Source organism: Tauraco erythrolophus, chromosome 29 (assembly GCF_009769465.1).
Source record: "Tauraco erythrolophus isolate bTauEry1 chromosome 29, bTauEry1.pri, whole genome shotgun sequence".
In the NCBI taxonomy this organism is placed as follows: domain Eukaryota; kingdom Metazoa; phylum Chordata; class Aves; order Musophagiformes; family Musophagidae; genus Tauraco; species Tauraco erythrolophus.
The window spans coordinates 5131290-5143064 of NC_141493.1; the positions used below are offsets into that span (position 1 = coordinate 5131290).

The 11775-nt window shown below is 40.7% G+C and overlaps 1 protein-coding gene across 4 annotated transcripts in view; it reads left to right on the forward strand.

Moving 5' to 3' along the window:
* SLC23A2 (solute carrier family 23 member 2) overlaps positions 1-10249 on the forward strand; it is a 68281-nt gene extending 58032 nt beyond the window's left edge. For all 4 annotated transcript variants that reach the window (XM_086628127.1, XM_086628126.1, XM_086628124.1 and 1 more), the window contains 8 exons: positions 931-1051; positions 1759-1915; positions 3481-3628; positions 4199-4304; positions 7282-7411; positions 7562-7699; positions 8792-8887; positions 9437-10249. In XM_086628127.1, the coding sequence (XP_086484253.1) occupies positions 931-1051; positions 1759-1915; positions 3481-3628; positions 4199-4304; positions 7282-7411; positions 7562-7699; positions 8792-8887; positions 9437-9669 (1129 nt within the window). In that variant the 3' untranslated portion in view covers positions 9670-10249. The remainder of the gene's footprint in view (positions 1-930; positions 1052-1758; positions 1916-3480; positions 3629-4198; positions 4305-7281; positions 7412-7561; positions 7700-8791; positions 8888-9436) is intronic.
* Positions 10250-11775: the final 1526 nt, after the last annotated feature.

Consider the following 11775-nt stretch of genomic DNA (forward strand, 5'->3'; position numbering starts at 1 on the left):
CCGGGGTGGCCGGAGAGCTGCCCTTAGGGAGCCGAGCCCATCTTTCCCTAATGGACTTGGGAAGAGATGCCAAAATGTTTCCTGATTGCAAGGAAAAGGTGCCTTTATCGTTCCACTCCAGCTGGGGTGAAGGCTGTGAATGACACCCTTCTTGTGCAGAGCTCTTTGTTCCTGGAGATTGAGGGAGAATAAAGCTCTGGTTTGTTTCTTACAGTCTGAAACTGATCTCAGACAGAAAAGGGAGGCTTAAAAATCTGCCTTTTTTTTTAAAAAAAAAAAAAGTCAGCTGATAGAAGCATAATCTCAAATTTCAGAAAAGCTTTACTTCTTCAGACAGCTTGGCTCTTTGTGTAGCCTTTTTATAGCAAAACTGGTTTGGGCTATTTCAGAATTGAGCAACCTGCCCCAGCTTTTTATTTTTCATTGCAGTCGATACTTCTTTTAGCTGTAGAGTTGAATTAATTTTTAATGTCTAGAGGAGCTTAGCAGTTTCAACGAGGGGGAAGAAATGTGTAATACTTGAGGCATCTAAAAACTAATAAACTGGGTTCCTGGTGAACTGCAGTTGAATGGATTCTTGGTTTGGGGCTCTGTTCTGCTTGATTTACAGCTGTTTAGTGAAAGATGCATATACAAAAAAAGAATTGGGATTCTTACAAATTGAAGAAAGGATTTCCCTTGACAGAAATTTTTCAATTTGTTGCTATTTTTGCAGCGCTTTAGAATACAAATGACGTTGGTTTGGCTTTCATGGAATGATAGTTTATTTAAAACATATTCTCTTATGATGCCTTGTCTTGTGCCAAACTTAAAATGTGCATTAATATTTTGTGTCTGAAGAGCCTGAACAGGTTTGTGCTGAGGATTTTTAACATACTGGTGCTAATGACATGTCTCCCTTGTCCCCCCATTCTCCTTCTTTTTTCTCAGGACTATTTTTCTAGTATTGTTGTTTTCTCAGTACGCCAGAAACGTCAAATTTCCTTTACCCATTTACAAATCCAAGAAAGGATGGACAGCGTACAGGCTGCAGCTTTTCAAGATGTTCCCTGTAAGTAGCTGAATTTGTTCTTCAGTTGGAAAAAAAAACCAAACAAACAACCTAATTTGTGTTGGGTTTTTTTTTCTTGGATTTCATTTTTCTTAATAATACAATAGATCACAAAGGTGAGATAAAAGCTTAAATGGACTTATGGGAAACTTAACTAAATGGCTCATTTGCCACAGGCAATAGTCTCCTATTGTAGTCTTGCCAGATCCCAGTAAGGATCCGTCTCTGATGAAGGGTCATTGGAGTGATGAAGATCATGGAGGGGCGGGAAGGGGGTAGAGAAGAAGGTATATTTATACATGAAGTGAAAGCCTAGACTGAGCCCTCCAAAAGGGATGGCAAGATCAGTATCTTCTAGTTTTATGAAAGCAATATTCCGTTTCCCTGTGTGAAAGACTTCTTTTTATTTCTCTGGTGCAAAGTTGGGACTGATTTGCTAGTTTGCTTAAATGCCCATTTGGAGACTTCCCCATTTGTTAGGGGAGAGGAGAGACTTGCTCTAATTCTGAAGCTTTTTTTACGAGCACCTTCGTTAGGGGCCGCAGGGAAACACCTAACGGATCTTTTACAGGATTGACTGCTTGCTCAGGCTTAAATAAGATCACACTCAAGCGTGTGCGTAATATTCCGTACAGGAACTGTTTGCTCTTGATGAATGTTGCCAATGATAGTTTATTTTAAACAGCTTTTTTTCCTCTCTTTCATAGATTATTTTAGCTATTTTGGTGTCGTGGTTGCTTTGCTTCATCTTCACGGTGACAGACGTCTTTCCCCCTGACAGCTCGAAGTACGGCTTCTACGCTCGCACAGACGCCCGACGAGGAGTGCTGCTGGTAGCTCCGTGGTTCAAGGTTCCCTACCCTTGTAAGTATGCCTGGTTTCAAGGGCTGGTTTTCTAATAATATGCCTGTGAGTGTCACTCCTGTTGTTTTCAGCAGCATTGCTCTTTTTCTATCAGTACTGTATGCTGGTGCACTTCAACATGTGCTGACCTAAACGTGTCGTAGGTGGGGATGATGGGTTGTTGCTTGTTTTCCTTTTTGATTTGATTCCTTAAGGTCTCACCCAAGGAACATCGAGACTCTGAGACTTGAATTTGTAGAAGGCCCTTGCAGGGTTTATCTGGGTAACTCTTGACTTGTAACATAGATAACGTGGATTTTCAGAGAATCATTAATTTATCTGTGCTTGTCGATACCGTTGTCAGTTGCTGTTCATGTTGTACAATAATAAGGATGGGTTATTACAACTCCTGTAGAGCTACTGAAGTCATTGATTCTTCTTGTCTTAAGAATCAGCAGTGTGTGGAGTTTTTTCCAGCTTAATGCACTTCCCCACCCCAAACACGCTCGTTCTTGACTTTGCACAACGTAACAGCTACACAAAAATCTCCTGACTTGCAGAAGCAGTGCTGGAATCGGGCTGATGGCAAGTTGGAGGATGCCAGTCAACGCTTGTCAGAAGACAAAAAAAGTATTTACAGGAGAACACAAAATGCTTTACACAACATCTGGGATGTTGGTGTTCTTTTGCTGGCCTCCTCTAAGTTTAAAGCTGTTAAAGGCTGTTTCTTGTGGCATGAGATGCACAAGTGGTTGAGTTGCACAAGTGGTTCACTCTTGTGCTGCTCAGAAGTTAATGGGGTAATCATAAAATAACGTTCTACTACAATAAAATAATAGAAATCGTTAGGAATACCACTGTGTTGTAACAAGGCAGCTTCGTTGTGGTTTTCCATATACTTTGGTTCTGATTATTTCTTAAAAGAAACCACTTCTAAAACCGGACTTGCAAGATGTATAATAGAAGCTTTTGGGAAAGGGGGAGAGGAAAACTTCTCCACCCTGATGAGACCTTTCTTGTTTGTGAAGCCTTGTTCATTCACATCTGCGTGCCTTAAAGTTCCTTTTGTTGCAAGAGGCTCTTCCATCTCAGAGATAAAAGCATCAAAGCAATTGCTGTGGAAAACCTGCCAAGCTTTTCTATAGGCTTAAATTAATCTTATTTTCCCTTCTACAAAAATTTGGAATCGTGAGGGTGTTCGTGCAACGATCGTAGCCGATTGTTGACCGTTCCCTTCTGTAGGTTAAACTTGTAACCAAAGATTGAGTTTTTAAAGCAATAGTAATTAAGTGGCATTTGCCTCACTGATCAGAACTGTTTTTTCACAAGCAATACTTCAAATTCCTTCCTTCTGAACAGGAGGAATTTTTTTTTTTGTGGGTTTTACGGGTTTTTTGTGGTTTTTTTTTTTTTCCAAACATGATCAAAGCAGTTGGTTAGGCCGTTTTTCCTTTGCTCCTTTCATCAACTTGCCAGACTGTTACTGTGAAGGGAGTTTGTTGATTCCATTAGATAAATTGCTGTGTGTTTTGATATCTGAATTGTTTTCTGTGGCACAAAAGATTTCAGTTTTCTTTTCTTCACAGTTCAGTGGGGACTGCCAACGATTTCGGCCGCTGGAGTAATAGGAATGCTTAGCGCCGTTGTTGCCAGCATTATTGAATCAATAGGAGATTACTATGCCTGTGCCAGGTTGTCTTGTGCTCCTCCTCCACCTATTCATGCAATAAACAGGTATGTCAAAAAAAGAAGTATTTTTCAGTGTCTTAAGCTCCTTTTTTTTTTTTAGTTTTTTTTTTTCCCTCCTGGGGATAAGACAGGAATGTGCTTTGAGATCAAATGTTAGAATTTAGTCAAACATAAGGGCCAAGGATCTGAAATACAAGATGCAACTGTCATGTTGAATTATTTTGTTGCAAATGTGGTGTTGGAAAACTAGTCCTGTTTCTGCTGGAGCCCATGGAAGTTAATAGTACAGTTTCCATAGGAGCAGAACTCTAAATGGGTGCTGGAATCTAGACAGCTTGTCAAATTCACCTGAAATGCAGTTTTAGAAATAAAGAGCAGCTCTAACTTTGACTTGAATTATTTTGTAATTTCCTCAGTTAGAGAACATGGGTGTCTAAGACATAGCAAACAGAACTCAAGTTGGTTTCCCAGATGTGTTGGAGCTTGAAACATGAATTATAATAATTCCTGTGGGCCAGGAACAGGCCCCCACGTAGTGTACGGTCATAAAGCGCCGCCTGAAGTGAGCTCACGCTAGTACAAGTTTGACTCTTTTTTTCTGTCTGTGGTTTACAGAGGGATTTTTATTGAGGGTCTCTCCTGTGTGCTGGATGGAGTATTTGGGACAGGGAATGGATCCACTTCTTCCAGCCCTAACATTGGTGTCTTGGGCATCACAAAGGTATGTGCTTTCCCTTGATTACTCGGTGACTTGAGTATTTTATCTCCTCTGGTGGGTAGCTTATGCCATTTTCATGTTTCACAGCATGATCCTCTTCCAAGAAACCATCCTACTTAGTACTTTGTGCAGATCAACTTTACACAGCATTCTGAATTTGCCTGACTTGTCTGTACCAGCCATTGGCTAATAGAAACACCTTCTAGATAAGAACCTCAAATATGTTATTTTTATTTGGAGTAAAGGGCAGTTAGCAAACCTGCATGAAGCAGATGATGCTAAATAAGCTATCCCTTTGAAAACCAAGGTGTTCCAGGGCTCGGGGACGTTTTGAGTTGAGGCATAAACACTGTAAACTGTTTAGAACTTGAAACTCTTTGGATGTCTTGGCTCTGAAAGACATCTAGAGATGTCTTTGGCTAGAGAACTGACTGGTTTTACTGTCTCGCTTGAGCACAATGAAATGCAACTTGAGGTCCTTGGGTTTTACCTACGTCTGTACTAGGATGTTGTGCTGACACAGCTAGAACAGGAGCTGCAGTCAAGGTAACTTCAAAGTTAAACGTACCCTAAACACTTGTTTCTGTCGTGATGGGTTTTTAAAGCACTGAGCACCTTTAGGGGATTACATATTTTTGGGGGTGTTACTTGGCAAAATATATAAGCGCTTGAGGAATTTCTTTGTTGACACACGGAGCTGGGTGTCTGCTTGAATGCCTTGCTGAACTGGGAGACCTTGGGCTGCAGATAGATTTGCTTGATGCTGTTAATTTAACCTTGTTAAGAAACATCAACAAAATCAGTGAGAGTAATTTCAGTTGTGAATCCGTACATCGTGTTGCGTATTTCGCTTGGAAGCTATAAATTGTCTTCATGCATACGAGACAGAAAATGTCCACTCCCTACTTACAACAACTCATCCCTCTGACTTAATCCAGTATAGATGATGAATTTATCTTCAGCCATTTTTTTTTCTGCACAAAGGATGATTCTGTTGGGTTTTAGGGTGGAATATAAATACTAATAGCACCATCTGCTGTCTGTACAAGCCTTCCATTCAGTTGCCGATGGAAATTTCCTAGAGAAATTTTGGGTAGAAAAATCCTGAAAGAGAGGTTTATTCTGTTCTGCTCCCTTTCTGTTGTGACTTCATAGGAGTTGATATGAATTAACAACACTTTTTATTAACAGTCCACAGAAATGAGTGCACGTTTTGCTTTGGAACAGTGAAAAATGAACGTCAAACTGGCAGCTGTTACAGAGAAGAGTTCACTGCAGTTAGGTCTGGTCAGGGCGCGTGGGGGAAGAGTGAATGTGCCCTACCCAGGCTGGCACAGCTGCATGGCTGTGCTCCAGTGTTCTGCCTTGTTTTCCTGTCTGCATCCTCATTCCTAAAAACCTAATAGTTTTGCAGCCTCCATTTATATCAAAATAGATTTTTGCCATGTAGGTAATCTGCTGTTTATTTGGAAGAGGGCATCTGTAGTGCTCATGAGCAAAGACTACATAGTCCTGGTGATCCTGTTATACCAGTGCAACATTTGAAAAGGTGTTCCCTCCCTTGAAATTAGTACATGATTACTCTTAGATTTTAAATTTGCAGCTTCAACTGGATGTCAAGTCTTTGAGCTAGTCTGTGAGCGAGTTTTATTTGATGAGAGGAGAATCAATTAAATCTGATGAGTTGGGCCAAAAGTATAGGCAACTTATGCCATAATGTTGGTGATGAAATGGATACTCCAGTGGGGCACTAGGTACCGTATCACGCACTCCAAAATAATCACACAAAGTGTGTTTATGAGTGCCTGGGAATAAATATGTAGTTTGAGCTAAATGCTGACCAGGATGCTTTCACTAACTTTCAAAAGGAGCTTAATTTTTTTTTTGCCTTGTAGTGCTTGAGAATTTGTATTAATCAATGCCACTATCGTGTGGATTTTTTTAAAGAATCTGCCTGTTTCATTCAGGGAGGTAATTTTGGAGCAAGATATTGGTGGTCCTAAAGAAATAAATATCTTCATTGAAAGTAGAGAAAGGTGCAGGTAATCTAGTGAACACCCTATTTTAGTGGTCTTCCTTCTGTTTTTCGGTGAACGCATCTCACCTAACAGTTAAGCAGTGAAGAATATGGGGAAAAGAAGCACTTTTGCCCTAAACATGTCTGTGTATCCTGTTTTCTCATTTCACTCGTTTAGCTCAGTCACACGATTAACAAATTAATATCTACTTCTCTTTGAAGCTTAATGCTCTGGCACAGAAATCACCTTACCAGTGTCATGGGGTGGAGTTTGGGGTTTTTTTTTGTACCTGATGTGCTTCTTACGCAAGTATAACACTATTAAAATATTGAACCTTTGGGTTTATCAACTACCACTACAGCATAGTGCCAGAGAAACACTGCCCCGAAGTTTGAACGCTTAAAATAAAAATGGGAAGGAAGTGCAGGCTCGGGGTTTCACAGTGCTGGCACAGCCGTCGTTTGCTTATGAAGGGAATTCAGTTCTGATCTCAGAGAGATGTTACAAAATCCCTTGATAATCCCTCTCCAGAAAGCCTAGCATCTCCTTCACGTGAACTGCATGGTGGGTAACTAATACATATATTCTTGTGTGAAAGGGCAGCAACACATGGAATTTTTTTATTGCCCCTTTTTTTTTTTCTGTTTGCATTACAATTGATCAGTTTGCCATCTCTCCTAGTTGTGGCCTGTTTATTTTCTTTCTTGTAGATGGGACTGTGGCACATTTCATGGTTATTATGGCTCTAGCAGTTACAGATGGTTTTAAAGATGACTTAATGTTAACAAAAACAAAATCAAGCGAAGTTACGTTGGAACTGGAGTGCAGCCATGTTACAGCTGAGCCCTCCAAGGCACGGAGGGTTTCAGATGCAGAAGGGAATAATAAAACCAAGTGCAAGGCGTGACGTTGGACCGAGCACGGACCTTTTCCGATGGCCTTTCCTTCTTGTTCTCCTGCAGGTTGGCAGTCGCAGGGTGATTCAGTATGGGGCAGCCTTCATGCTCTTGCTTGGGATGGTCGGCAAGTTCAGCGCGCTCTTCGCGTCGCTGCCTGACCCCGTGCTCGGTGCCCTCTTCTGCACTCTCTTTGGTAACGTCTGTTTTTTGGCTCCTCGTTGTGTCCCGTGTTGTGTGACTGCCTCTTTTTCCTCTAGTGCTGTGTTTATATGTATGTTATTATCTTTTTTTTTTTTAGAAAAAAGACCATTTAAAAGCCGAGACTTGTTTTATTTTTCTTTAGGGATGATTACAGCCGTGGGTCTGTCTAACCTCCAGTTCATAGATCTCAATTCTTCTCGTAACCTGTTTGTACTCGGATTTTCCATTTTCTTTGGACTTGTCCTTCCAAGCTATCTCAAACAAAATCCACTCGTCACAGGTATGTGTTTCTGCTCACATGAAGCGTGCTTTTACTTTGTGCTCCTATGCAAAGTGACATAAAGGGTAAATAAGAGAAAAAACAAAAGTGTTATGGAGAGAGTAAAAGCTATAGATAAGAAGGCAGGTGTGTTCAGAGGAGAATTAATTGAGACGTTGAGACCTGAATTGAATGCTTCAGTGGGCTACATTTGAAGTTGTCGTGCTTTCTCTGGCTACTGGACTGGAAGAAAGACTAAAAGGCTGAATCTGAGTTGTAAATGATGTTAAAAGAACCAGGGGAAATACCACAGTAGAGCTTGGAAGCTAGGAATTTGGGTGGGGTTTTGAAATTTTTTGTCACTGCAGACATGCGTTCTGAATCTGAATTTTCAGATTTTCTCAGTTTCAGACTCTTAGCCAAATTCTAGTTTTCATGAATTCATGGAGAAGGTTGGCTATTTTAATACTAACTTCCCAGTAGTGGTCGTGGCAGTGTATGTCATCAAAGGAAGACTTTACAGGAACGCTTAACGTGTTTGGTTTGGTTTTTTTTAAAAGGAAAGATTAACTTTTTATAGCTGTCACTTCAGAACCAGATTTAAGAGCCGATCTACCTACTTTAAGTTGTTCAGAAAAATAGATGATTCAAGCAGAGTTAGGTGACGTTATATTAATACAATGTTCTTCTGTGAATTGATGCTGTGAAGTCTTGCTCTTTTAAGAAGTAAAGGTTTATAAAAAGAATTATTTGGGCTTACATGATTTCACATTATAAACGTTTCTCCTTTTCCATTTTGTAGTTTTCTATTTAGTTTAAATTAAGCAGTTGTGTCTGCAGTAGAAAGTAAAATGGCATTTCATGACATTTTTATGAGCAACTGGAAGTTTATGGAGTTATGTTTTGGGAAAGAAGGGGTCCCTGTGGTGTACTACGTTAGTTGAAAGATCTTTTGCATCTATTCCCACGTGGTTTTAAGAGTCCTATTTGAGCAAACTCCTCAGTGAACTCAGTAGCAAGTTTGCCCAGTTGAGCTGCATGTAAATCAGTAGGATGTGTATATTACGGTAAAAATTTAAATTCTAAATTTTTTTTTCCTGTTTTTTTTTCTAGGAATCGCGGGCATCGATCAAGTATTAAACGTTCTTCTCACTACAGCCATGTTTGTCGGTGGCTGCGTTGCGTTTATTTTGGATAATACCATTCCAGGTCAGCATGCAAACTTGTCACTCCATCTGAAATAATAAACTGCCTTCCTGAACGAAGGTAGCACAGCGTTTCTTGGAGGCAGGAGAAGAGATTACTGCTTTTATTGTTGACTTCTTCAGCACCTAGAGCAGACTGCTTAACAGCTGCGTGCCTCCGTTTCCTTGAGAACGCTTTGAATCTTTGTCAGGTTGAGATCTCCATCCTCTGAAACGTACAGAACAGCTGAGTAGTCGTACTCAAAGCAGAGTAGTCGCCTTCAGAAGACAGAGTAAAAATATTTTAAGATCCAAACCTGCTTCCCTTCATTTGAGAGCAAAATCTTGCTTCCACTTCCAGTTACAAAATAAAACAGATAACAGCCATTTCAAATAAACATACTTTTCCCCATTGTCCTGCCTCTTTGAGGAGTCTTTCTAGGGCTTAGTTAAGCACAGTGTCTGAGGCTGGCGAGTTTTCTTTCTTCTCTTAACCTTTACAATATATGTGTGTGTTCACATAAAGATATTTATGTATGGTGGTTTTTTTTTTTTCTTTTATTTTGACTTCTAGGAAGCCCTGAAGAAAGAGGAATACGGAAATGGAAGAAAGGGGTTGGTAAAGGAAGCAAGTCACTGGATGGCATGGAAACGTATGATTTACCTTTTGGCATGAACTTTATTAAAAAATACAGGTGTTTCAGCTTCCTGCCCATCAGCCCTACCTTCGTGGGTTACACGTGGAAAGGCTTCAGGAAAAGCAGTAACTGCAGGAGTTCAGATGAAGACTCAGAAGCTACAGTATAGCCTTAGTTGAAATTATCTTATCTAGTTGTAGTAAAAGATGTATTTGCAGTTTCTTGCTGATTAAGAAGCATTAAAATATATGTTTTGTATATCTGCATTTAAATTCTGGAACCAGAGCTGAGACGGATTTGAAAAAAAAAAAAAAAAAAAAAAAAGAAGCTTTCCTGTTGTGGGTGGTGGTAACCGGATCTAGTGTCTCTGGGTCAAATTTACAAATATTCCTCTGTTTGGTTTTCCAAGAGCTATGGATACCTGCACACCTAAGTCTGTGTTGAAAAATGTTACTTTTGAGGGTGATTTTGTTGAAGTCATTGACGCTGGCGTTTTTGACGCTTTCGTTGCTGACAATGTCAGTTACGCCAGAAAATTGGAATCCTATGAGAAGGAGTAGGGAAAGAAAAAATATTTCCTTTTAGTCCTGTCAAATCCCATCTATATTGTTTTCTGCTCACTGATTTGCACATTCCATGTTTTTAGCCCCCTGGAAACCAGGCTTAGTTGATCCTGGCAAATGCCTAGAGTGATCTTTTGAATTACTGGTGGTTCTCAGCTGTTCAGCGTTAAGACAGAAAGTTTCTGTACTGACTCCCCGAGGAAAACTGCAGCCGACTTCTGATACCTTAGTGCTGTAGAAGGACCCACTCGTTTCATGTCAGCCCACGTTTTGAAACGTTTGCTTTTTCTGCCTGACATTTAACCACCTAATCCTGGTGTCCAGGCGCAGGTTTTCTTGGAAGGGACACGCACAGCTCGAGTTTGACGGGGATGGGAAACTTTTTGCTTCCAGACAGGACCCAATGACAGTTTTCAGTGTGATGCCTGTATCCAGCAAGACGTTTCCTGAACAAAAACTGATTTGTTGAGCAGTTCTAAGCAGTTAACATCTGTGTACGTCCAGATTTCCCTGCAGGGAAAGCCACGTGGTCAAAACGCTGCCGGCGTTCGCTGGTTTGGATCCACGCGGAATTTTCTTGGTGGGACATCAAGAGCCAACGCCGCCTCCGACCGACTTAACGTTGAGTTCCCTCTTTTCCTTCTCTCTTTGCGGGGCGTTCCTGCTGCAGAGGTGATCTGGGATGGCAGAGACACTACATTTGATGTCCTCATCCACTGCATGGTTTAACGGGTATTGGGTCCAATAAGGGCACCATTCAGATTTTTTTTTTTTTTTTTTTTTTTTACCCCTTGGAATAGTCTCAGCTCTGATGTTATGTGGGTGTTCATGCTCATCATGCATTCATAATTAAAAGTTTTATTCCTGTTTAATGTTCTTACTATTGCAAGTTAGTTTTAGACTTCAGTGTGGCCCCAAAAGCGTTTTTAAGCTGTGGAGATCATCAGGGAAATGTAGTGTAATGTGATTTCAAGGCCAGTATGCTCTACGGTGCTTGCGTTTTGTATTCCTGGGAAAGGCCTGACAATAGGTCCTGTAATTCACTCATATATTTATCGGAGTTTGACCACTGGATGGGAGCGCAGGAACTCTGTTTTCTCTGAGTCTACTTCCAGGGGAATTTGTTATTGGTTATTGAAGCATGGAAGGGGTGGGGTGGGGAGGGCAAGGCAAGAGCTTAACGGATCGGTACTGAGTAGTGTAGAGTCGGAATGATGCCGTCGATATCGTTCTCAGCATGCCATGGCTGTTTCCACAAACTATTTTATACCGCTTTTTCCATAACGAAGCATGTGTTTGTTCCTGCTTCAGGGAACTTTCAGTAGTTTGCAGTCTTGGTGTCAATTGGACTATCTCGAAAGCTGGTCGGAAGAGTTATTGTGTAGTAGACAAGGTTAGTTTGCCTGTGAAACGAAGTCATTTTTATCATTTTTCAAGTTTTCCTCTCAAGGTAGCGAGGTGTTAGATTTCCACAGCCACTTGCAGGTGGTTTGAGTGTGGAGTCCTCTAATCAGTGGCACGGAGCTTCTAAATTTCCCAACTTGATGTGCAACCAAAGATACGTGGGGGACATGGGGGAGTTAAATTGATTTTATATATATATAAAAGGAGGAAAATGAAAAAAAGGCCACCTGTCTACGGTGGTTGTAAGGATGTAAAACACCAAACTTGGTTATCTTATAAATGCTGAGAAAGGGAGGCGAATTTTTGTG